This window comes from Macaca mulatta, chromosome 16, assembly GCF_049350105.2.
Source record: "Macaca mulatta isolate MMU2019108-1 chromosome 16, T2T-MMU8v2.0, whole genome shotgun sequence".
Lineage (NCBI taxonomy): Eukaryota > Metazoa > Chordata > Mammalia > Primates > Cercopithecidae > Macaca > Macaca mulatta.
This window is the reverse complement of record NC_133421.1, coordinates 21780689-21806744: the sequence shown is the minus strand read 5'-3', so window position 1 is coordinate 21806744 and position 26056 is coordinate 21780689. Positions and strand designations below refer to the sequence as shown.

Below are 26056 nucleotides of genomic sequence, written 5' to 3'. Positions count from 1 at the left end.
TAAAGAATAGGTCCATTGTCCTAAAAATCCTCTGTGTTCTGCCTATTCATCCCCCCAACCCCACCCCTAACTCCTGGCAACACTGTACCGTCTCCATAATTTTGCCTTTTCTAGAATGTCATGTAGTTGAAATCATACACTATGTAGCTCTTGAGATTGGCTTTTTTTCACTTAGTAATATGCATTTAAGCCTCCTCCATATCTTTTCATGGCTTGATAGCTCATTCATTTTTAGCACTGGATAATATTCCATTGTCTGTATGTAACCTAGTTTATTTCTCTGAGGACCTACTGAAGGACCTCTCGGCCGTTTCCACGTTTTGACAGTTATGAATAAGGCTGCTCTAAATAGCTAAGTTTTTGTGTGCATAAATTTTCAACTCATTGGGGTAGATATCAAGGACAGCGAATGCTGGATTTTATGATGATTAGTTTTGACCCACCAGCAATGAATGTGATTTTCTGTCATTCAACATCATAGCCAGAATTTGGTATTATCAGCGTCACCTGGAGCCCTGATGCTTTTGTGTACTTCTTATGGCACGACATGGGAATAACAAGAAATCAGCTTGGGGGCAGCAGCCTCTAAAACTTTTCCCAACACCACTTGAGCCTGAAAAAAAAATTGCCCGTAGCTTTCATATCCAAACATGATTTATTATGTCAGGACACACAGCCTTATGTCCTTGAAAGGAAAGTTGATTACATTTACTTTCAAGGAGAATGAAAGAGCTGGGAAAAGAGAGGCAGGTTATCATTGGTTGTCTTTCACATTTGATGATCTGTTTCAGGGAGAACTCTGTTCACCGAACGTGCATCTCACATGGTATTAGACGCAACTATGTCAAGAGCAGGATGTATAAAGAAGAGCTCTGTCAAACCCTATCCAGCCTGTGTATTGCAAGTAATAGTATTTGTTTAAACAATGTAGTATCTGTAACAAAGACTCTACTAGATGTGATACACGGGTAGCAGAAATAAACCAGGTCTGTTCCATGTAAACCAGGCCTTTTTTTTTTTTTTTTTGAGACGGAGGCTCACTCTGTTGCCAGGCTGGAGGTCAGTGGCGCAGTCTCGGCTCACTGCAACCTCCGCCTCCCGGGTTCACGCCATTCTCCTGCCTCAGCCTCCCGAGTAGCTGGGACTACAGGCGCCTGCCACCACGCCCGGCTAGTTTTTTTTTTTTTTTTTTTTGTATTTTTAGTAGAGACGGGGTTTCACCGTGTTAGCCAGGATGGTCTCGATCTCCTGACCTCGTGATCCTCCCATCTCGGCCTCCCAAAGTGCTGGGATTACAGGAGTGAGCCACCACGCCCGGCCCAACCAGGGCTTTTCATTGGAAATTAGGACATACCAATCTCTAACAGAGTGTGTGGTGTGTATGCAGCTACAAGAGAAAGCTGGTTGGAAAAGTCCCCTAAAACAGGTGACATTTGAACACACGAATAGATAGTTACAGTCAGAGGGCAAAGAAAGCACAGCAGATCTAATCTAGGAATTAAAGTATGCCCAAGCAAAAGAAAGATCATTTAAGACAGAAACATTAAGGGGTTGAGTGATAGGCAGTGAGGCAAGCAGAGATGAGATTATATGCAAATCGGGCTGACCCTCCTGTTATAGTAAGAAACAAAAAATTGGGACAGGGCCACATCAATTTCTGGGGTATTCTCTGTGACTGCTTTCCTGACACAACTTGGTTAAGTAGTTAAGGCAGGCATCCTATAAGCTGTAACACATAGAATATTTACTCTGCAACTCTTTAGAGAAAAAGTTGGCCAACCCATGGCATAGAGCGTAACCGGGTTCACGCCATTCTCCTGCCTCAGCCTCCCGAGTAGCTGGGACTATAGGCGCCCGCCACCTCGCCCGGCTAGTTTTTTGTATTTTTTAGTAGAGACGGGGTTTCACCGTGTTAGCCAGGATGGTCTCGATCTCCTGACCTCGTGATCCGCCCGTCTCGGCCTCCCAAAGTGCTGGGATTACAGGCGTGAGCCACCGCGCCCGGCCTACTCTGCAACTCTTTAGAGAAAAAGTTGGCCAACCCATGGCATAGAGCGTAAGACAAACCTGCAAACCAGTGAGCACTTGTAATCAGAATAAAATGAAAGTGAAAGCAGACACCTTGATGAAATGGCATACTGTACTTCTAAAATGTATTTTCCTAAATGATGCAACAGGACTTGAATGCCTTAAGGAAGATAGCTTAATGGGGATGTATAGCAACAGAACTATGGTGTTTGTCAAACTAGATGATAAATACAGATAAAACATTCCAGTGTATGCATTTGGTGAGAATTCAGATACTTACCTGTGGAAATTTTAGTTACGATGGTTGTCGAGTGAATGAATGAAAACTATTTAATATGCTTCCTACCTGATAGTCAAGAAACAGGCAACACTGGGCATGGTGGTGCACACCTGTAATACCAGCTTAAGCCCAGAAGTTTGAGACAAGTCTGGGCAGCATAGAAAGACCTCATCTGTTAAAGAAAAACCAAAAACTTAAAAGACATTGGTAAGATAAACAATGTATTGAGGGGATTTTTTTTAAAGCATGGTATTTCCTACATGTTTTTCTTGCTATATTTCTATTTATTTAAGATGCATACATATGAAATAATCATAGGCAGTAGGTATACTTTTAATACATATACTTTAAATCTTGCCACTATTAACATAAAAATACTTGTTAAATGGCCGGGCACGGTGACTCACGCCTGTAATGCCAGCACTCTGGGAGTCCAAGGCAGGTGGATCACCTGAGGTCAGGAGTTTGAGACTAGCCTGACCAACATGGTGAAACCCTGTCTCTACTAAAAATACAAAAATTAGCCGGATGTAGTGGCGCAGGCCTGTAATCCCAGCTACTCAGGAGGCTGAAATAGGAGAATCCCTTGAACCCAGGAGGCGGAGGTTGAAGTGAGTGGAGATCAGGTCATTGCACTCCAGCCTGCGAGACAGAGCAAGACTCCATCTCAAAAACAAAACAAAACAAAACTTGCGAAATAAAATTAAACTATATATTGAATCAATTTATTTTTGAATTTTAATTATTTCAGAATAAACATTTTTCATAGAGGATAATTAATGAGTACACTTGAAGCTACTGAAATTTAACATTGTGGCGGGGCCGGTGGCTCCAGCCTGGGTAACAAGAGTGAAACCTTATCTCAAAAAAAAAAAAAAAAATAAGAAAGTTAACATTGTTGTCTGGGCGAGGTGGCTCACGCCTGTAATCCCAGCACTTTGGGAGGCTGAGGAGGGAGGGTCACAAGGTCTGGAGTTCGAGACCAGCCTGACCAACATGGTGAAACCCTGTCTCTACTAAAAATACGAAAATTAGCCGGGCGTGGTGGCATGTGCCTATAATCCCAGCTACTCCGGAGGCTAAGGCAGGAGAATCACTTGAACCCAGGAGGCAGAGGTTGCAGTGAGCCAAGATCGTGCCATTGCACTCCAGTTCTGGGCCACAGAGCAAGACTCTGTCTCAGGAAAAAAAAAAAAAAAAAAAGAAATTTGACACTGTTTCGCTTAACTGTCTCAATCAGATAATGTAACATAGAAATTCTGTATAAATTACTTTATACTTCCAAACATTCTTCCTGTAATAATTTTAACCAATTTAGTAACAATATTTTTCCATTCAATTGAAAATAATGCAAAACAAAGGAGAACAGAAATCTGGCCAAGTTTCAATTGACACAGATAGGCTTGTCTATTCAAAATGAAATATTTTTCTTCGTGCAGATTATGTTTCAATGCATCAATGCATCAGTATGTAAGATAGTCATTTTGCTTTCTGCCCGTCCTATGCTTACTGTCAATTTCTCAGCTTCATTTATAACCACTCCAAAAAACAATTCGCCTTTCAAATACATTATGGAGATAAGCCTGATTATTCTCATCGTACCAGAGATTCTAAAACTGCTCGTAACAAGTTTAAGGATCACCACTGGAGAAGATAATTATCTGGTTTTTTTTTTTTTTTCCTAAGAGTCACATTTTCATCATGATGTCGGAACGTCACTGACTGGGTTCATTGCTGGGCTGCAAGGGTCACTCACTGTATGAGCTTGGGCAAGTTCTAATCTCTCTGAGCCTCATCTTTAAAATGGGAGAAATATTAATATCTCATGAGATTCTTGTTTTAAATAAACCAATACATTTAACATACTGAGAATGTGGCCACCAGCATGTAATAACATTTCCATAACTATGATTATTTTGTTAATAAAGACTTTTGCCATCTCTCCTTCCACTCACAAATTGCCTGATTTAAATTCTTTTCAATGCTATTTTTACATACTTTACAAAAATATATATATTTATTGGTTGTACATGTGATCTTGGTTCTCTACAGATTCTAGTTTTAAACATTTATCCTACGGATAAATGTACTTTATAGCTCAATTATAGAAGTGTATATTATCTGTATCTCTCAGGTTAGGCTTGGAATAGATGCATTTTTCATGTTAAATAATTATAACTAAATGTGTATCTTCAACTCTTTTTAGAGAATAAGCTGTGGTTCCCAAGGGATGGCATTGTAAAGCAGAATTGGACTGATAAATTTGTCAATGAAATGTAAACCATTACATTTTACTCAAGAACTTTTAAAAAAGCACAAGATGATTCATATTACTTTTACTTATTCAAGAATAATTTTAAAAATTTAGAGTGGGGTTGGGCCGGTGGCTCATGACTATAATCCCAGCACTTTGGGAGGCTGAGTTAGTTGGATCACTTGAGGTCAGGAGTTCGAGACCAGTCTGGCCAACATGGGTGAAAACCCATCTCTACTAAAAATACAAAAATTAGTCGGGCATGGTAGCGCACGCCTGTAGTCACAGATACTCGGGAGGCTGAGGCACGAGAATTGCTTGAGCCCGGGAGGCAGAGGTTGCAGTGAGCCGAGATTGCGACACTGCACTCCAGCCTCAGTGACACACAGTGAGACTCCGTCTCAATAAATAAATAAATAAAAATAAAAATTTAGATTGGGGTACAGAGGGCTGCAGAGGTGTACCGAGAGATTCAGCTGCAGGAGATACTTGGATGACCTTGAGGAAATAACCAGAAAGAAGTAAAAATTTTAAAGATAATTTAAAAAATTCTATGTATACATATATGTGTATTTTCAAATGAAATCATGTTTATTGCAGCAATGGATGGAACTGGAGGCCATTACCTTAAATGAAACAACTGAGACACAGAAAGACAAACACCCCACATTCTCATAAGTGGGAGCTAAATAATGTGTACACTTGGACGTAGCATGTAAAAAGATGGAGACTTGGAAGGGTTGGGGGTGCAAGATGCAAAATTACTAATGGGTGCAATGCGTATTATTCCAGTGATAGATATTCAAAAATCCCTGACTTCACTCCATGCAGCAAACTATCCATGTAACAAAATTACAATTGTGCCCCATAACTTTATACAAAATTTAAAAAAACCAAATGTGTATAATATATATTTTCTCAGACAAAACTAAAAGTGTAAGTAGGCTGGGTGCAGTGGCTCACGCCTGTAATCCCAGCACTTCGGGAGGCCGAGGCAGGCGGATCACCTGAGGTCAGGAGTTCAAGACCAGCCTGGCTAACGTGGTGAAACCCCGTCTCTACTAAAACACAAAAATTAGCCGGATTAGCTGGGTGTGGTGGCGGGCGCCTGTAATCCCAGCTACTCGGGAGGCTGAGGCAGGCGAATCGCTTGAACCTGGGAGGCAGAGGTTACAGTGAACTGAGTTCGTGCCAGTGCACTCCAGCCTGAGCAACAGAGAGAGAGTCCGTCTCCAAAAAAAAAAAAAAAAAAAAAAAAAAAAAAGTGGAACTAATGATTGTGTGGAAACAAATGGTTTATTACTTTTGTAAATAACACTAGAAAAATGATCAGTATAAAGACATTTGTTGAAATCAGGTTAACGAAATAATGGTTTTATAACTCTTAACTTTATGTGGTATTCATTGTTATTAAAATATTAATTGTTTTCTTTTGCAGATTCCTTTTCTCCAGTACTTTCCCCCAATGTAACATTTTTCTGTTTTCCTGAATTCTCATTGCTGTCTTCCAAATGCTACCAGACTGGTAGGCCGTGCTGGGGTTGCCATTCTCCGCTTCACGGTCTGGAAACAGTTTCCAGGGGGTAAACTGGTAATATTTTCACACTCAGCTTTCTTATTTCCTTTACCTCGTAGATCCCAATTCTGCACAGTCCTATTTTACAATGTTTATGAAAATTGTTTTCATATACTTTTCTAGTTTTCTAGATCATAAGGTGTGAAGTAAATCTGGTTACTATTACTCCAGTTTATTCTGAAGTGAAAGAATGTATGTAATTCACTTTTTGTGTCATAATAATTGTAGCTGGATATTAATTTTTCAAGTAATTTCAGAATTTTGTTTTTAGTAATTGGTTTGTATAGCCTGTTTACAATTCTTCTGGTTACTGAAATGTTATGTTGCTATTTTGTGACTTTTAGTTTTATTTAGTATGATTTCTATTAACTTATTTTTCCCCAGTTCTGTTCTTTATTATTTCCATTAAATATTTTATTTATTTGCTTATTTTTTGAATTCTATTTCTGTCATTTTTTATACTTACATATTTCCTTTCTGCATTTTTAGAATGTTTGTAAATTTTTGGCTTGCATAAATACTTTCACAAAACCTAAAATTAATAAATATCTTTTCCCCAATATGTGGTAAAACCAAATATTTCTTTGAATCTGCCTTACTATTTTTGATTAAAATTTTAGGTCCAATTTGTATTGAATTATTTTTAGAGCCAATAGTCTCTTAAATATATTAGTATATTTACTAGTATTAACTAATTACTTTGTTTTGCTTTCCAAATCTTTCCCGAGATGAATTTCCTTCCTACCGTAATTTCTCCTTTGATGTTTCTGTTAGTAGTGTTTTATGATTGATAAATTTCATCAGACATTTATTGGATCTTTTTGTTTCTTTATTTTTCTTTTTAGACAGGGTCTTGCTGTGTCACCCAGGCTGCGGTGCAGTGGTGAGATCACAACTCACTGCAGCCTCAAACTTCTGAGTTTCAGCGATCCTCCCTCCTTAGCGTCCTGAGTAGCTGGAACCACAGGTGCAACCAAGCCTGCTAATTTTTTGTATTTTTTTGTAGAGATGGGGTCCAGCCTTGTTGCCTAGGTTTGTCTCCAACTCCTGAGCTCAAGTCATCCACCTGCCTCAGCCTCCCAAAATGCTGGGATTATAGGAGTGAGTCACCATGCCTGGCCTGGATCTTTTTTTTTTTTTTTTTTTTTTATCATTTATTTACTTTAATATAATTTCCTATTTTCCACCTATTTCTCTGTGCTCATTATGAAGTAATTTGTGTATTTTTTCCATTTTAAGTATATCTTCAGATTTATATCATTTGCTTTTCTGTTACATCACTTATTACTCTTTCTCATAGTCCTAATAATTATTTGACAACTTTTTTTCTAGTCTATTTTTATATTATACTGCTCATTTACCATTATTTTTTATCTGTCCATTTGCTCTTTAATTACTTGAAAATGATTTTTTTATGTCTTTTGGATTGTTCTACCGCTTTAACTAGAGCTGCTAATGTGAACAATAGGTTTCTGAAAAGGAATTTGGAGAAAAGAAACTTTATTTCAGTGAACAGTTTGCACACCAGGGAGACTATGTTTTGATGTGGTTGGTGATATGTATCTGTGCTATTTCCATATGATTAGAGTAGAAAGGGGTCTCATTTTATATTATTCTCTCATCATCGTTGCAGTGTATTGTTCTCTCTCTCTAGCCTTATGCTTTTCCTACTACATTGTCTCTGATATCTTTAAAATTTATTTAATTTAAAACATATTTATTCTGAATACGTGCATTCTAATATTTTTGAAAGTTTATTTAAAAATAAAATGTGGAAATACTAACAAAAAGGCAATATTTCTATGCCGTTGCTATATATTAGGTTGAAATGCCCTACTGAAATGATCTACTGAAATAATGGTGGTTATCTATTGACTAAAGTTTATCTGACATTCCCTAACCTGTATGATAGTAGGTTAAAATTTCAGCTAATATAATGTAAAGCAATCACAAATCGAAAATTTGAATGCAAGGGCTGTCATCCTTGACAAACTGGAATATATGGTAAAGTGTACTTTGGTAATTAGATAACCAAGAGTTGAAGAAGAATACTTAAACATGGAGAAAGTGTCCTCCTCATGTGTGTGATTGTTTGAGTTAGGGTCATCGGGAGACAAAAGATAAAAGCATAAGGAAGAGATATGGAGTGCATTTATACACACACTAGTTTTTACTTTTTTTGGCGTTAGAAGTTGCTGATATAGTTTTACAATTTTTACAGAAAAAAAATACTAGTAGAAAAGAAAATAACCAGAAAAACAACAGTCATTTAAAAATGTTTATATTACTTTAATAATTTTAAATATATTTAAATCTCATATATTTAAATATTTTACGTTTTTTGTAGTACTGAAGTTTCATAGGCAAACCTGTCATCTATATATTTTTGTAATCTAGAGAAGATTATTCACTTCATGCCCTCTGAGAGTCAGAGGTTATGAAAATTCTGTGAATTCCAAGAATGGAGCTATTTCGAACTGGTAAAATTTCCTTTTCTGTTTTAGTTTCTCAGCTTGCCCCCACTTTTTAGTTAAGAACTAGTACTTGGGCCGGGCGCGGTGGCTCAAGCCTGTAATCCCAGCACTTTGGGAGGCCGAGACGGGTGGATCACGAGATCAGGAGATCGAGACCGTCCTGGCTAACCCGGTGAAACCCCGTCTCTACTAAAAATACAAAAAACTAGCCGGGCGAGGTGGCGGGCGTCTGTAGCCCCAGCTACTCGGGAGGCTGAGGCAGGAGAATGCCGTGAACCCGGGAGGCGGAGCTTGCAGTGAGCTGAGATCTGGCCACTGCACTCCAGCCTGGGCGACAGGGCGGGACTCGGTCTCAAAAAAAAAAAAAAAAAAAAAAAAGAACTAGTACTTGTTGGTTGCCTTTAAAAAAATGTATTTCCTCACAGGCCAACTTCCATCCATATTTAAAATACAGTCACCTGTATTAGATGAGTAGTCTTTAAAAGATTAATAAGGTTGGCATATTGAGACTATGGATGAAAACTGCGAGCAAGGAGGTCAAGTAGCCTGCGAGATTTAAACAGGACTGATTTTGACCCGGAAGGCAGAGGACAAGTGTACCTACTGCACCCTGTATCTGCAAAAATGCAACCCAAACTCCTGCCAAGTAGGAGGCATTAGGAAAACTGGTAACCCTTACAATAATTGTGCAATCAATCACTGCAAGAACTAGTTGGGACATGCACATTAATACCGAGCGAGGTCATCATGATTAACATTGTGACAATAAATACCTGAGGAAATCAATAATGATCAGCGATTATTTTAAAGGGCTGCAACATAATTCAAACATTTTACCCTGAAATGCGAGTGCTTTTAGGGGACATGCCACATACAATTTTCCTGGCGAGCGACCCCGCAAGCAGAAGCAGGAGCGCCTGGCAGGGCCACACGACTGGCAGGGCCACTTCCCTGGCAGTGGTCTGGGCTCTAGCGCTGAGAGGGAGGTGCCTGTATTGAGGCGGTGTCTGCGCGGGTCGTCAATGACGTCACAGCGCGGGGGAGCGCCGCGCGCCTGCGCCTGGGGGCCGTGCTCTCTGAGCTCTTCCGGCCACCCCCGCTAACCCTTGCGTCACCCCGCGCGGCGCCGGGGCTCAGGGGCCAGTGATTTCCACAGCCCCTGCTCGGCAGCCGCTGTCCCCGCCGCATTCTGCGAGAAGCTCCGTTTCCAGGTCGTTTCTCTGGACTCAGGTTCTGCGCTGCCTCGTGGCTCCCTGGCCTGTTGAAGCGCAGCCTCCGGCTCCAAGCAGCTGCGGGCCGGGGGCTCCTTTTATATTTTTAAAAACCAACATATTTTTGTTACACTGATACAAAAAATACATAGTTATATGCCCTGATCAAGCCAGAGACAAGTCTGGAAAACAAGTAAAACAGGTATCCGTTAATTTTTTTTTTTTTAAGGCAAGGTCTCGCTTTGTTGCCCAGGCTGGAGTGCAGTGGCATGATCTCGATTCACTGCAACCTCCGTCTCTCGGGTTCAAGCGATTCTTGTGCCTCAGCCTCCCGAGTAGCTGGGACTACAGGCGCGCACCACGGCGCCCGGCTAATTTTTGTATTTTTAGTAGAGACGGGGTTTCACCATGTTGGCCAGACTGGTCACCAACTCCTGACCTCGTGATCCGCCGGCCCCGGCCTCCCAAAGTACTGGGGATTACAGGCGTGAGCCGCCACGCAGGCCATCCCTAATTTTTAAGATTAGAGATAAGCAGACTTCTTTCCTGCACCGGGAGAGCTGGCGGCTCCCCTGCAAAGAGGGCGTGCTGCGTTCCCTAGGAATGTGCAACCCCAGTTCAGAGGCAGCGCTCTGCACACCAAGGCAAGCAGCGGGCTTAAACTGATACGCTCCCAGAACTTTGGGAGGCCGAGGCGGGAGGATTACCTGAGATCAGGAGTTGGACACCATTCTGGCCAACATGGAGAAACCCCGTCTCTACTAAAAATACAAAAATTAGCCAGGTGTGGTGGCAGGTGCCTGTAATCCCAGCTACTCGGGAGGCTGAGGCAGGAGTATTGCTTGAACCAGGGAGGTAGAGTTGCAGAGAGCCGAGATCGCACCACTGCACTCCAGCCTGGGCAACTGAGCAAGACTCTGTCTCAAAAAACAAAAACAAAACGCCCATACACACCGGATACTCAAAATGTTCACGTCAAATATGTGTGTTTCATATGAACTGATCTTAGCACATTGTAATTATCTGTTTTGGAAATTTCAGTTGCTGCAATGTGGGTAGCTCGCATTGGCTGTCTTAATCGGTCAATTCAAGATCACATCACGATGCAAGATACCCACGGTTGTCTTCTCTTTCTCCTTGGTTATGTGAGTGACCGACAATTTCCCACAAGTTCTATGTATCATCCTAACATTTCGGGACCATAACATTCACCTATATTTAATGAACACATCTAAACTCAAAACCAGTAATTTATCATTGTAGTAAAAATATACAACCGAAATAATGAGACAGCTTCCCCAGGGAAAAGCGCTGCGTGCACAATCATTCTCTACGCGATTTCGTATTTCTCTAGTCCAGTTCTCTGGGAACAGTGACAGTGCTCTCTCTTCGCTCTTCCTCTAGTACCTACTTTTCACATGCAAAGGTATAGACCCTAGTGGGAAATAATGCCTAAGACCACCAACCCCTTGATGGTTTGCTCATAACACTATAAATGAAACTGTTTCCAAATAATATTAACATCCATCTTTATCTATCACCATTGCATCAATGTTTGTGTTATCCTATAAAGTTTAGAAGGCCTAGAAGGATGTTTTTGCTTTTTGCAATACAAAAAATGGCCTAACGCAGACATAGATGATATAGATGTGGATAGATAGGGTGTGGTATTTTGAAATTTGTTTCTCTAAGGGACTTATTCACTTCAAATTTGAAATTATTCTGGTTTTAAATGTAACAAATGATAAAATTTATAGAATGACAACACAATTGAACATGTTATAAAGGCACAGGGTATATCAAATGATGAACCAATCATTTCGTGTTGAGGTTAATACTGTTTTTTTTCCCCTGAGACTTCAATTCTCAGTAATGAGAAGAGTTTTTATACAGAGGGGCCCTAACACCACCATAGTGGGCTTGTTCTCAGACTGAGGTTCTGCCCACACCAAGCCAGGATGAGAATTTTATTCCTCACACTGTTCTCAGTACTTGTTTATATCCTCCCAAAGTTCATTTTTTTATGGGGTTTGTTCTCTTACATTTAAAACATGTATCAAAAAATTATCTTCATTTTTAAAATAAATTATATGCTATCTTTGAATTTATGTCTCTATAGAATTATCTTGATCCATATACTTTTGTTGTTACAGGCAGATCAGGATAAACTTCCTCCCTCTGGAATAAATGCCATGACCATGCTCTTTGAGCATTATTTTCCTTAAATTATTTTTTAAACAAAAATTTACTTACAATAACCAAATTTCTTTTCAAAGTAATCACATTTCTTTTAAGTGAAAAATGTTTACCTTCTGTTATCAAGAATTCTCTGAATACAAAATATTTATTTTTTTTTAAACTTTAGAAGAAATTGAAAATATCTACTTGTTACTAATCTAAAAATACAGGCTCTGGGTTTATATGGTGTTAACATGTCTTCCAAATTTTAAGGAATAAGTATTTAACTGACATGCACTTTGTTTTCAAATTTAGAAAATGTTTCAACCTTTTGGCTGGACATGGTGGCTCATGCCTATAATCCCAGCACTTTGGGAAGCTGAGGTGGGAGGATCACTTAAGTCCAGGCATTCGAGACCAGCCTGGGCAACATGGTGAAACCCATCTCTACAAAAAATTACAAAAATTTGCCAGTCATGGTGGCACTACCTGTAGTCCCAGTTACTTAAGAGGCTGAGTGAGATGCGAAGATTGCTAGAGCCAGAAAAATTGAGGCTGCAGAAGGTAAAGTGTCGAGGCTAACAAATAGTAAACATTTGATTTTTCACTTAAAATAAATATTGGGCCGGGCGCGGTGGCTCAAGCCTGTAATCCCAGCACTTTGGGAGGCCGAGACAGGCGAATCACGAGGTCAGGAGATCGAGACCATCCTGGCTAACACAGTGAAACCCCGTCTCTACTAAAAAATACAAAAAACTAGCCGGGCGAGGTGGCGGGCTCCTGTAGTCCCAGCTACTCGGGAGGTTGAGGCAGGAGAATGGCGTAAACCCGGGAGGCGGAGCTTGCAGTGAGCTGAGATCTGGCCACTGCACTCCAGCCTGGACGACAGAGCCAGACTCCATCTCAAAAAAAAAAAAAAAAAAAGAAATATTGGTTACATTGAAATGTGGTTAATGTAAGATAGATACATTTCTGTTAAAAAAAATTTAAGTGAGTCTTGTTAACACCACTGCACTCCAGCCTGGGCAATAGAGCAAAATCTGAAGAAGGAAAGAGAGAGAGAGAAAGAAAGAAAAAGGAAGGAAGGAAGGAGGGAAGGAAGGAAGAAAGGAAGGGAGGGAGTGGAAGAGGGAAAGAGAAAGAAGGAAAGAAAGGAAAGAAGGAAGAAAAAACGAAGAAAGGAAGGAAAACAAAAAAGAAAATGTTTCAAGCTTTACAGTAGCAAAGCCACTCTGTGATGAATAAACAACAAAACCAAAACAAAAAAGGATTCTACCAACCAATCTAACCAACAATACAATTATAAAGTTGATTCGAATATCAAAAACCAATTTCAATACTAAATGTATGCTATGAAAACTCCACAAAGATCAAGTAGGATGTATTATACTTGAATGAATTTATGAGCTGAGAGCAGGAAATCTATAAATTTAATCAAACAAATCTAAGAATTATGAGGAAATTGTACTGCTAATGTATTATTTGACAAGCTATTCAGTGGAACACAAAGATATTCTTAATGAAGTTGCATATATATTTTAAAATGTTATCGAGGTAGATTTTTTAAAACGAGAGATGAATAACTTGAAAAAGTATTCAGGGATAAGGAGAAAAATACATTTAGATTGTTTACATATATAAAATATATTTTAAAAGATAAGCTTGCCTTTTTAAATTCCTTAAATAAAAGGAATGGATATTCAAATTCCATGCCTTTCATTTTAAAATTTAGGAAAGGCTTACAGCTTCCCACACTGAAATCTATACTAACACAGCTAATCTAATCAATGGATAAGAAAATCAAAACACAGGAAATTCTCTTGACCAATCTATTTTCTTGATTTTTAAAAGTCCAGATGTATACTCAAAGAAATAAAACGATTAATAATTGATTCTGTTATTTGGAAATATTTACTGATTATTTACTTTACACTAAGTGATCTCCAGCTCATGGAGATAGATCAGTGGAAAAGTATGGAAGCTACCCAGGTTTGTTAGGCTTAAATTCTAATGAGGGAGAAAAGAAGTAATGGAGCAGGTCCTTTGAAACAGGAGTGTTGGCCGGGTGTGTGTGGCTTACGCCTGTAATCCCAGCGCTTTTGGGAGGCCAAGGCGGGTGGATCACCTGAGGTTGGGAGTTCGAGACCCGTCTGACCAACATGGAGAAACCCCGTCTCTACTAAGAATACAAAAAATTAGTTGGGTGTGGTGATGCACGCCTGTGATCCAGCTACTCGGGAGGCTGAGGCAGGAGAATTGCTTGAACCCGGGATGCGGAGGTTGCGGTGAGCTGAGATTGTGCCACTGCACTCCAGCCTGGGTAACAAGAACCAAACTCTGTCTAAAAAAAAAAAAAAAAAAAAGGAGTGTTTTGATACGGCTTGGAATTCTAAACATTGCATACTGTGGTTGCTGTGTAGAGACTGGATTGAAGAAAAGGGCAATGATGAAAGCTTGAATTCGTATAGAATATGGCTGGCCTATAATTTTGAGGGTCCCTGAAATAAGAATGTGTAATAGTTCTCATTAGTTCCCCAAGAAATCCCTGCAGTAGAGCCCTGACCGTGGGAGGGAGATACTGTAGTTACCAAGTGGTGAGGGTGGGAAGGTGAATTTGAAAACACCATTTGGAATTACTGCACTTTAAAGGTAAAACTGGCAGGTTTTCCATACACAACAGATCTGAAAATGTGTGTGTGTGCGTGTGTGTGCGTGTGTGTGTGAAGGAGAGATAGAGACAGAGAGAGAGAGAGAGAGAGAGAGAGAGAGAGAGAGAGAGAGAGAATGAGAACCAGACAGATACAGAGAGAACTAAAAGGGGACACCAAGAATATTGAGCTGAGAAACTATAAAATGGGAGTTGTCATTAAACAGAAAGGGGAAGAGCAAGTTTGGGGAGTATCGGTGGCTCCATGTGGGCCTTCATTTTGAGATTCCTGACTGACACCCAAGTGAAGAAGTCAGGCGGTGTTGGGTGTAGTTCAGTGTTGACGTGTAATATGAAATATCCGGAAATTAATGACACAAAAGTTAGTAAAAAAGCAAAGCAAAGAAAGGTAAGTCCAGGTCCTGAGCCAAGTTCTCTAACATTTAAAAAGTAGTAAAAGTGAGAAAAAAACAGAAAAAAGGACCAGGGGTAATTATAAAAAATGTTCGGGGAAAGTGGGTTTAGTGTTCTGGAATTCTGTCAAAGAAAGTTTTGCAAAAAGGAGGGAGAGATCACCTGTGTCAAATGCTGCTGATACATAAATTAAGACAAAGGCTGAGGAATTATGCTGCAATTCATAATTTAACAATATGACTATTGTTTGTGCTTTGAGAAGAGCAATTTTGTTGGAGTGAGTAGGCAAGAAACCATATTGGAGTCCTTGCTCAAAGGAATGTCTGACCTCTGGATTCTTTTTCTTTTTTTAAGATGGAGTCTTGCTCTATCATGCAGGCTGGAGTGCAGTGGCTTGATCTTGGCTCACTGCAACCTCCATCTCCTGGGTTCAAGCGATTCTCCTGCCTCAGCCTCCCGAGCAGCTGGGACTACAGGTATGTAACACCATGCCTAGCTATCTAGCTAAGTTTTGTATTTTTTGTAGAGACGGAGTTTCACCACATTGGCCAGGCTGTTCTTGAACTCCTGACCTCATGATCCACCCACCTTAGCCTCCCAAAGTGCTGGGACTACAGGCGTGAGCCACCGTGCCCAGCCTGACCTCTGGATTTCTAAGGAAATTTTTTATTGAACAGCAGAGGCACAAATTGGATTAGTTTTAATTCTGGGATCAGGACACACGCTAAACATGTGCCTCGGCATGCCCTGCTTTTTTTTAAGCTAGGTATTCTACTATCCTTTAATAATATAATAATCATCTGCAAAACCTACGCCCATTTAATTGAAAAACTTTACGAAGACTGATACTAGAGGTTGTTGGAGAGGACGTGGTTTCATGTAATATGAGTCACTGATGGACAAGTAAACTGGTAAAATTTCTTCGGAAAACTGGTCATACTTGTTACACTTAAACGTTCAGATACCAAACACCCAGAAATTCCATATTGTCATATGTTTCCATGAGAAAAAACAAGAGACCTGTATTAAAATATCAACGATTATTAAAAATAATCACACTGGGTTTCATGATTTTTGTGTTAGCAACTCAGTCTCTGCCTGTTTTCAGCACACAACCTCTACCCAATATACATTTTGTTTTTTTTTAGTCTACCACTCTCTAAGAACAAATACTATATTTTCTATCAATTCTACATTCAGGGTCTATAACAGAAACCAGCATTTTGTAGATTCCAAAGAATTATTTGTTGAATAACTTAAATACGTTATTATTTATAGTATTTATATACAAATAATGTTATCATCTCAATACAGTGATAACATTTGTTATGCAGAAATTGATTTCAATCTCAGTTAAAAATATTTTGGGCATATGAGTTACTGTCACATATAGATGGTCACATTGTTTTGTTTACGTGAAGCTGTTTGTAGTTAATGTACATTTTTGGTACTTAAGCCTTTTGGTCTTGCTGCTATAGCAAATAGTGTGCCGCTTAAGAACATGAACCTGGCTGGGCGCGGTGGCTCACGCCTGTAATCCCAGCACTTTGGGAGGCTGAGGCGGGCAGATCAGGAGGTCAGGAGTTCGAGACCAGCCTGACCAACATGGTGAAACCCCATCTCTCCTAAAAATAAAAAAAATTAGCCAGGCATGGTGGTGCGCACCTGTTGTCCCAGCTACTCAGGAGGCTGAGGCAGGAGAATTGCTTGAACCCAGTAGGTGGAGGTTGCAGTGAACTGAGATCGTGCCACTGCACTCCAGCCTAGGCAACAAGAGCAAAACTCCGTCTCAAAAAAAAAAAAAAAAAAAAAGAGAGAAAAGCCACTCTCATTTCTGTATCTTTTTAGCAAGTGTGTGAACTCACAGTGCTTTTCTGTGAAAAAACCCTGGATTAAATAAAAGATCATTTTTCTTAAAGCCAAAAAAAAAAAAAAAAAAAAAAAAATCTCTAAACCCAGAAAGGACCAGGAAATACTTAATAGAAGATTATAGATTTCCTGTGAGTGCATATGGCTTGGAGTGACATGATGCTATAAACCAAATGTTACTGTCCTCCTCAAATTCATGTGTCAAATTCTAATTCTATGAGATGGTATTTGGAGGAGGGGCCTTGGCAGGTGAATAAGTTCATGAAGGCAGGGACCTCGTGAATGGAATTGGTGCCCCTATCAAAGGGACTGCAGAGAGCTCCCTCATCCCTTCTGTCATGTAAGGACACAGGAAAAAGATGGCTGTCTATGAACCAGGAAGCCAGCCCTCTGCGGACACAGAATCTGCTGAACATCTGACCTTGGATTTTACCATCTCCAGAACTGGGAGAAATCAATTTTCTATGCTTCCTAGTCTATGGCATTCTGTTTTGACACCCAGATTAGCTAAAGTGCCAGCCTGTCAACTTGCACACATAATTTTTGGAAACTCTGATTCCAAAACCTTGATGGCAAAAGGTGACTTATCTGCTGGAGACATGAAACTACATGATCCCACTTTCCACAATACACTGGAGAATCAAAACAGGCAAGAGTAGGTCAAGGTCTTCTAAAAGCCATACCTGAAAGGTTTCCAATAACAGTTGATTTGGTGGTAACTCAATCACACAAACAACCACAACAAAAAGACACAACTATCAGAGATATTCAGGATCGCCTCAAAAACACCGTCTAACATTAGGGAGCTAAAAAAGGCGTGAACTTTCAAAAAGTTGAGCTTTAATGAAACATCATTTGCATAAACTGGTAATTTAACACTATGAATAAATCCTAGGGCAGGTGGCAGCATGGAGAGACCGAAGCACAAGTGCTGAGTTTGGAAGCTTTGGTTGCTGTACCCTTTGAAGCCGCCCCCTGGTCCTCGCACCCCCTGCCCGCCCATTAAGCCCATCCTGGGGAGCACATCAGGAGCAAACAGCCCAGAAGCCCAGTAGCAGAGAGACCTCCACGCCCGGAGCAGGAGGCCGCCTCTGGGAGCAGGAGGAGCTGCTGGAACCCTTTCTCACAAGCTTCTTTTCCTGCTCTCATAGAAGACAAGGCTGACTCTGGGAGCAGGAGGAGCTGCTGGAACCCTTTCCTGCAGGCTTCTGTTCCTGCTCTCAAGCACCTCCTGTGCGCAGATAGATACTCCCAGCACTGGCAGAATGCAAAGGTCCTGCTGCACCTGGGATGTGGCTCTGGTGAATAAAATAAGCCTCTTTCCAGTGAGGTAGATGAGCTGAGGCTGCATACCCTGGTCTCTGACTCCATGGCTCCCACCATGCCCGGGACTAGGGGCGGTGTGGGAGCTGCTGTCTAGGGTGGTGCTGGCCACCCGCTCTCTATCTCCAGCCACGCTGTCAGCTCCAGGGCTGAGGCCAGTGGCTACGGCAGGTGGCCTGAGGTCGGGCAGCTCCTCACTGGGCTGGTCCTTGGCTGTACCGGTGCACAGCCCGGAGGGCTCTGGAGCTGCCGCCTCTAGCTGCAGCGCTGTCTCTAGAGGGGCCCTCCCCGTGCCGTGGGCTCTGGCTCCACAGCGGGCGCTGGAAGTTCGTCTCTCTCTGCACATGGCGCAGGAGCTGAAAAAGGGGAAACGGTCACCCATGTCAGTCACTTTCCATTGGAATTTCCAAACATGGAAACCACCTCACTGAATTTAAAGGAATTCCAGTCCTCAAACACCTCTATCTCCAGCCATGTTCTCAGCTCCAGGGCTGAGGCCAGTGACTACGGCAGGTGGCCTGAGGTCGGGCAGCTCCTCACTGGGCTGGTCCTTGGCTGTACCGGTGCAGGGCCCGGAGGGCTCTGGAGCTGCTGCTCTAGCTGCAGCATGGCCTCTGGAGGGGCCCCTCCCATGCTGTGGGTTCTGGCTCCACAGAGGGGCGCTGGAAGTTCCCCTCTCTCTGCACGTGCGGCAGGAGCTGAAAAAGGAGAAAAATCACCAACGTCAATCACTTTCCTCTGGAATTTCCAAACACAGAAACAACCTCACTGAATTTAAAGAATTCCAGCTGAAAAGCACCAACCCCACAAAGCCTTCCAGACTGCAGGCCACCTCACCATGTGCCTGTGCCCGTATAGGCTCCCGAATCTCCTCTTGGACAAGGACAACGTGCAGATGCAGGCCCGATGGGATCTCCGGTGAGGTGAGGCTGCCCTGTGGTACCTGGGTGCGCGTTTTTACAAAGGGCCACAGGCGTCTGGGGTGAGGGATAAGCCTTCGTCAGCATCGTCGGAAAAGGCTCTTCTGCCATTCCTGAAGGAGCAGCCTTGGGCAGTGGGGATGCAACACGAGAACACCTCTCTCTTTTGAGCGTCTCTCACCAAGTAAGCTGGCCACAGGGCTGACTCTAGGATATGGGCACCTGGTTACTAGAGTTCTAAGTTCTGTTCGGGTCTGTCATCAAGTAAGTGAGTCTGCTTCTTTAAGTTTCCGTCTCCACAGCCCCTTCCTTCCGTAAGACCTACTCAGGACTCCACTGGGCTACTGACTGCTCACCCTCCTCCAAGGTCAACTCCTTACCTAGACACTGTTATGTCCACTCAGGGCCTGCTTGGACACCTGCACCTAATGTTCACCAGGGGCCGGATGTCCTCCTCAGGCCTGATGTCCGCCTTGGGCTTGTGTCCCACTTGGGGCCTGGTGTCCACCGGGGCCTGATGTCTGCCTGGAGGACTGATGTCCTCCTGAGGTGGGAGGATCTCTGGAGCCCAGGAGGTCGAGGCTACAGTGAGCCGTGATTGTGCCACTGCCCTCCAGTCTGGGTGACAGAGTGAGACCCTGTCTCAAACAAATAAACAAAAAACCACACAAATTATATAGTTATACAAAAATATTTTCTTTCTTTTTAACCTTATTCTATGAGCTTTTTTCTATTATTTATTGATTTTACTTTTAAAACCTTTTTTTAAAAACCAAGACACAAACACACACATGTGCCTAAGCCTAAGCAGGTCAGGAGCATCAATATCACTGTCTTCTACCTCCACATCTTGTCCCACTGGAAGGTCTTCAGGGGCAGTAACAGGCATGGAGCTGTCATCTCCTTGATAATAATGCCTTCTTCTGGAAACCTCCTGAAGGACCTGCCCGAGGCTGCTTCACAGTTAACTTAAAAAAAGAGTAGTAAACATATACTCTAAAATAACAATTTAAAAGTATACGATATTAAATACATAAAACATTAACATCATTTATTATTTTCATCAAGCGTTATGCACTATACATAATTGTATGTTCACACCCACATCACCACAAACACATAAGCTCTGTGGTGTCCAATAAATTTGCCTTTCTTTACCTACAACTGTCTTGGTAAATTCTTTCACCACCCATGCCACCATCTCAGAGAGTTGCTGCTCCCCTGTGACATGGAGTAAGGAGGATGTATAGCTGACACCACCCAGGAATATTCCCTGAGGCCAAGCTCAGGCCACAGATGATGGTGAAGTTTCCAACTTCCACACTGTAAGCCACCAGGGCACCCAGTTACCAGGCCCCAGGGAGCATCTATGGGTCAGGCACTTGCAGAGGCCCCAGGGTATACCCCAGCACACCCTTTCCACACCCAAAACCCCAGGCACGTATAGAGGATCCACACTGTTGCCCACAAACACCAGGTAATGCATGAGGGGAAGGGAGGCTACCTTGAGACTAAGCACTGCCTCACTACCTAAAAGCATTCTGTCATCATGAGGGTGAACCAGAGATTGACTCGACTGGCTGTTTAATCCATCACTTTGGCCCTTGAGTTACTAACATTGATGGAACTGTTCAAAGTTACTAACTTTGGGTTTTCTGCCCACGTAACTGCTGGAAGCTAAGATGGGAACATCAGTGTCAGTCAAATAAAGCAACATGCGTTAACTTAGGGACCGCTACACAAGCTCACCAGTACATCCTTCTGGTGCCACTAGGATGCCACTTACTCCTCTACATAAGAGAAAAGATTTTTAAAGTAGAATATGAATTATTGCTTTTTATGGAGATGTCATTATTAAATTTTATAATTGCCCTGGTTTTTCCAAGTATGACATATAAACAGTTAAATCGATTCAAGATCATTAAATCATATGAAGTAATTTTTATATACATTATCCGCTGGGCTGAATATTACATAAGTCGTCTCCAACCCAGGTAGTCTTACAGAGACAGAGGCATAGTTTTTGAATTTCTGAGCTTGATATCAAACACTATAAAGGCTGTTAAGAATGCTGAGATGGATTTGCTTAATAGATGTCAAACCGGCCTGCCTTCACAGGAAGGGCATACAGCCGCTGCACTCGCACTGGACAATTTATTTGTGTATCTGTGGATAAGATGTAAAAAAAACAGTGAATAACTTCCAAAGCAGTGAAAACCTTGCAGCTGAGCTCTGGAATTCTTAGTAGAAACCATGAAAAGGGAATGAAAACACTTAGAGCAATTGCAGGTTAGAACCTGTGATTCACAGGAGGTTAACGGAGCACATTGTGTTAAGTGAAATGAGTCAGGCACAAAAAGACAACTACCACGTGATCTGACTTATGTGGAATGTCAAACAATTGAACTCACAGAAGCAGAGAGTAGAATGGAGGTTACCAGGGGCTGGGAGGCAGGGGTTTGGGGAGACAGTGAAAGCATTCAAAATTGTAGTTAGACAAGAGGAATAAGTTTAAGGGATGCATTGCACAACATGGTGACTGCAGTTAATGTATTGTATTCTTGAAAATCAAGAAGTGTTCTCACCACAAAATATAAGTATGCATATGTTTCTGAGCGCAATGTAATCATTCTACAATCTGCTTATTTCTAAACAGGTTTTACATAACATATATTCAATTTTATTTGCCATTTAAAAAAACTAATGAGTTGTAAAAATAATTAAGGCCGGGTGCGGTGGCTCACGCCTGTAATCCTAGTACTTTGGGAGGCCGAGACGGGCGGATCACGAGGTCAGGAGATCGAGACCATCCTGGCTAACATGGTGAAACCCCATCTCTACTAAGTATACAAAAAATTAGCTGGGCGTGGTGGCGGGTGCCTGTAGTCCCAGCTACCTGGGAGGCTGAGGCAGGAGAATGGCGTGAACCCGGGAGGCGGAGCTTGCAGTAAGCTGAGATCTGGCCACTGCACTCCAGCCTGGGCGACAGAGTGAGACTCCGTCTCAAAAAAAAAAGAATTAAGTACTGGAAAACTTGTCACAGTTTAGGACAACTCTCTTTGTAAAATTAATGGTTCCTTTCTTAACCAACCTGTTGGTCTGTATTAGTTAATGAAATGAGACTTGGTTTATACTCTAAATCTCAACACAAATTGTAGTCGTCTTCTACATATTAACTGATCTGAAAGTAACAGCAAAATCAGAATGAAAGCCATCTTAAAAGAAAGTTATCCCAAATGAAATGTTTTATTAGCCTTTATCTCTTTTACTTAGAAATAAAATGAATACTTATTATTTTCATAGACCTAATTGCTTCAGGCTATAAACTTTATTGCTTAATTTCAACTTCAATTTTTATAGCCTGAGAGACATGCTTTTGAAAATATTCTTGGCTGGGTGTGGTGGCTCGGCATCTGTAATCCCAGCTACTCAAGAAGCTGAGGCATGAGGATCTTTTGAACCCAGGAGGTGGAGATTGCAGTGAGCCAAATCATGCCACTACACTCCAGCCTGGGCAACAGAGGGAGGCTCTGTTTAAAAAAAAAAAAGTCATTTTTGAATAAAAACACAACACCTTTAATTCCATGCTATTGTCCTTTATATATTAACTTATAGAAAAAGAAAAAATGTATATAATGAAATTCATTATGTTCCCTTTAATTATTATTACTAATATGTTTATTATGTTCCCCTTTATATCACGCAGTTTACTTCTTCATCAACTCCATAATCAGCTGCATATTTCTTTACAGATATTAAATTTGAAGCAATTGTCTTTTAAGATACCCTTTTGTCAGTTTCACTTACTGATGGCAACTTTCTACTTTGAGTAGCATGATTCATCTCTGTTGTCAGGCATTGGGGTTGCTGAGGGAGGAAGGTGTGTGTGTGTGTCTATGTTTGTTTTGTTCACTGACTGCATCTGTCCTACTGGCTGGGAGAACACACACTGACATCTGTCCTGGCAGTGAAGGAGGGAGCCGCCCTCTGGGCACAGAGAGAAACCATCACTGCACCCAGACTGCACCTACTCTAGTAAAGAACAAGTCTGAGAGCTTGCACACTAGTGAGATGATCAGTTCCTCACTCTGCTCACAGTAAGGACAAGGCTGTGACTATCAGCTGGGACAGAGAGTACACAGCTCAACTGCAGGTTTTTAAATAGGGAGCAGAGTCTTCTTTCTTCCATGTTAAAAAACAGTCATAATATGGTTCAGCTGACCACCAAGGACTGGGTTATATCCTGCTATTCTCTGAAACTCAATAGTGTCTTTGAATTTTTTGGAATCTCATAGCCTTTTCTATCTAAATGTGTACTGTTACTCTCATGGCTAAAAGTTGCAGGGAGCAGTCTCTTTCTTTCATTTGTGTTTCCAATTCCTTCTGGTTTCCTACACTATGACACTGTTTTAAACAAAATTTAAAAATCTTTCAGTCAGGCTGCACTCTCTGTTACACACTGGTTTTCGGTGCACTAAAATTCATAGCATTTCCTGTTTGGAAAATAAAAGCCACAATTTTATTAATCATCATCTGTTTGAAAGCCATGCTAGTTTTAATAGTTACTGTGCTTCTGAACGTATTTTAAATGCCCATTTATGTGTCTTCTCTAACATTCCCAGGTTTGTGCTATTATACACAGGGGTAAAAGAAATGACCAGGAGAATCAATGTACAAATCGCTGAAAAAACAAGACAGATCCCAGCAGTTGTTTAGAACAAAACAGACCTGGCTGAGTCTCAAGTACCAAAGCAGCAATCACAAACATGCCACAAGGGGATTTGCTCTAAATGATATTTAAATATTTTTTTAAAAGTACAATTTATATATGAGCAAAAAGAAAAGAATTAACTGTGTTTCTGAGACAGGGTCTCACTCTGTCACCCAGGCTGGAGTGCAGTGATGCAATCATGGCTCACTGCAGCCTTGAACTCCCAGGCTCAAGAGATCCTCACACCTCAGCCTCCTGAATGACTGGGACTGTCTGAATGCACACCTGGAAAGAAGGTGAAAACTTATTTATATTTCAATGTAATTCTTTGTGAAGAAGAAAAAATAATAAAGGCATTAGGAATGTAATGCCTAAATAGTAAAGTGTGTTTTTATGGAAAATGACCAGCAGCCAGAAAGAATGCCTCTCTGCAGAATATTTAGGTCCTGTTTGCAAGAGTAGCGGGGAGCACTGGACACATCTCACCTCAACCCACAGGCAAGGCAGGACCCGAGCCACAGCCTTAAATGTATTGATTTGCTAAAAGAAAACGAATACTTCTTTCTCTTCTTCCCATAAACTTAACTCTAGTTTTATCATTACATAATTTCTGGCCGGGCACAGTAACTCAAGCCTGTAATCCCAGCACTTTGGGAGGCTGAGGCACGTGGATTGCAAGGTCAGGAGTTTGAAACCAGCCTGACCAACGTGGTGAAACCCCATCTCTACTAAAAATACAAAAATTAGCCAGGCGTGGTGGCGGGCGTCTGTAATCCCAGTTACTCTGGAGGCTGAGGCAGGAGACTCGCTTGAACCTGGGAGGGGGAGGTTGCAGTGAGCCGAGATCACTTCATTGCACTCCAGCCTGAGCAACAGAGCGAGACTCCAACTAACAATAATAATAATAATTTTCATATTTGAGCCCTGATTAATATATCATTTGTGAAGCTGATGTCTGCTTTGATTTCCCCTTTCCTGAATTTTTAGAAAAATGCCAAGTTTCTACATTATGCCTGATGGCCAAGTGAGGGAGTCAGGGTGGAAGCATTTTTCGTGGAAGGTCCTGGTGGTCTCACAGGTAGCATTTAGGATGACATATGAGCTCAGGCGAGAGCAGTTTCTACCTTGTCTCTCCCTGGGAAATTATGAATATGACAAGGAGCTTCTTTCAAAATAGCCAATGCTTCCTGCATTTGCAATACAGGGTCTCGGATCCATGTCATGGGGGAAACACTCTTTCTTCTGCTTTCCTAAAATTGTCTCCAACATGAGGGATTTGACAGCATTGAATCACTGAATTCTCTCTGTGATGAAAGAGAATTCTGTCTCTTTGTATTCTGATTAACATGTTTATTCATGTTTTAAGTATCTATAATTGGTATAATCCACAAAGATACATATTTTAAACCTCAAAGCTTTTCTTATGTCAATAGGAAATTTGTAATGCAAGCAGAAAAATGTATGATATATACAGATTCAACACATAACAGTTATTCTTCAAAACCAAGTGACAATGCATAATTTAAATACTCTGGTGCTATTTATTTATTTTTGAGAAGAAGTTTCACTCCTGTGGCCCAGGCTGGAGTGCAACGGTGCAGTCTTGGCTCACTGCAAACTTGGCCTCCCAGGTCCAAGTGATTCTTCTGCCTCAGCCTCCCAAGTAGCCAGGATTACAGACGCCCACCACCATGCCTGGGCAATTTTTGTATTTTTAGTAGAGACAAGGTTTCACCTTCTTGGCCAGGCTGGTCTTGAACTCTTGACCTCAAGTGATCCACCTGCCTCAGCCTCCCAAAGTGCTGGGATTACAGGCATGAGCTATTGCACCTGGCCTCTGGTGCTTTTTAAATACGTATTCCTATTTAAGCCAAATGTTGATTTTTCCTTCAGGTTAATTTGCTGTAGCATTTGTTCTTTTGTACCTAGTGGGAGTGGGTTCCCACTGGCACGTCTCCAGTAGTCACTATGATAACTCAGACATTTCCCTGCCAGGTAAAGGAAAACCAGTGAGGATAGTTTGGCATTTTAAATGGTCAAATAACAATGATAACTTGGCAATCTCATTGCTAAATATTGTTACACAAAACAAAAAACCTTGACTATAGGTTACGTCCTAGCAAGATCTATGGAGGAACAGTGCTGAATGTGTATCTTTTCTCTTTAGGATT

The 26056-nt window shown here is 41.4% G+C and overlaps 1 protein-coding gene and 1 long non-coding RNA gene across 2 annotated transcripts; one reads left to right on the top strand and one right to left on the bottom strand.

The window, feature by feature from the left end:
• Positions 1-10832: 10832 nt before the first annotated feature.
• On the top strand, positions 10833-20338 carry LOC144335366 (uncharacterized). Its single transcript, XR_013406178.1, has 3 exons — positions 10833-10968; positions 15417-15538; positions 17827-20338. It is a non-coding gene; the product is annotated as an uncharacterized LOC144335366 (long non-coding RNA).
• LOC100429063 (uncharacterized) lies at positions 17750-20143 on the bottom strand. The gene is made up of 4 exons (XM_015118816.3): positions 20016-20143; positions 19555-19812; positions 19092-19381; positions 17750-18952 (listed from the first exon to the last, which is right to left on the bottom strand). The coding sequence occupies exons 3-4, from the start codon at positions 19283-19285 to the stop codon at positions 18706-18708; spliced, it is 441 nt and encodes a 146-aa protein (XP_014974302.2). The 5' UTR covers positions 19286-19381; positions 19555-19812; positions 20016-20143; the 3' UTR covers positions 17750-18705.
• Positions 20339-26056: the final 5718 nt, after the last annotated feature.

Bases quoted from the DNA above. Each gene is read 5' to 3' on its own strand.
- LOC100429063 (XM_015118816.3), bottom strand. From the start codon at position 19,285: ATGGCAGAAGAGCCTTTTCCGACGATGCTGACGAAGGCTTATCCCTCA. The intron at 18,953-19,091 runs GTGAGGTGGCCT...CTCCTTTTTCAG, and splicing joins TATACGGGCACAGGCACATG to CTCCTGCCGCACGTGCAGAG.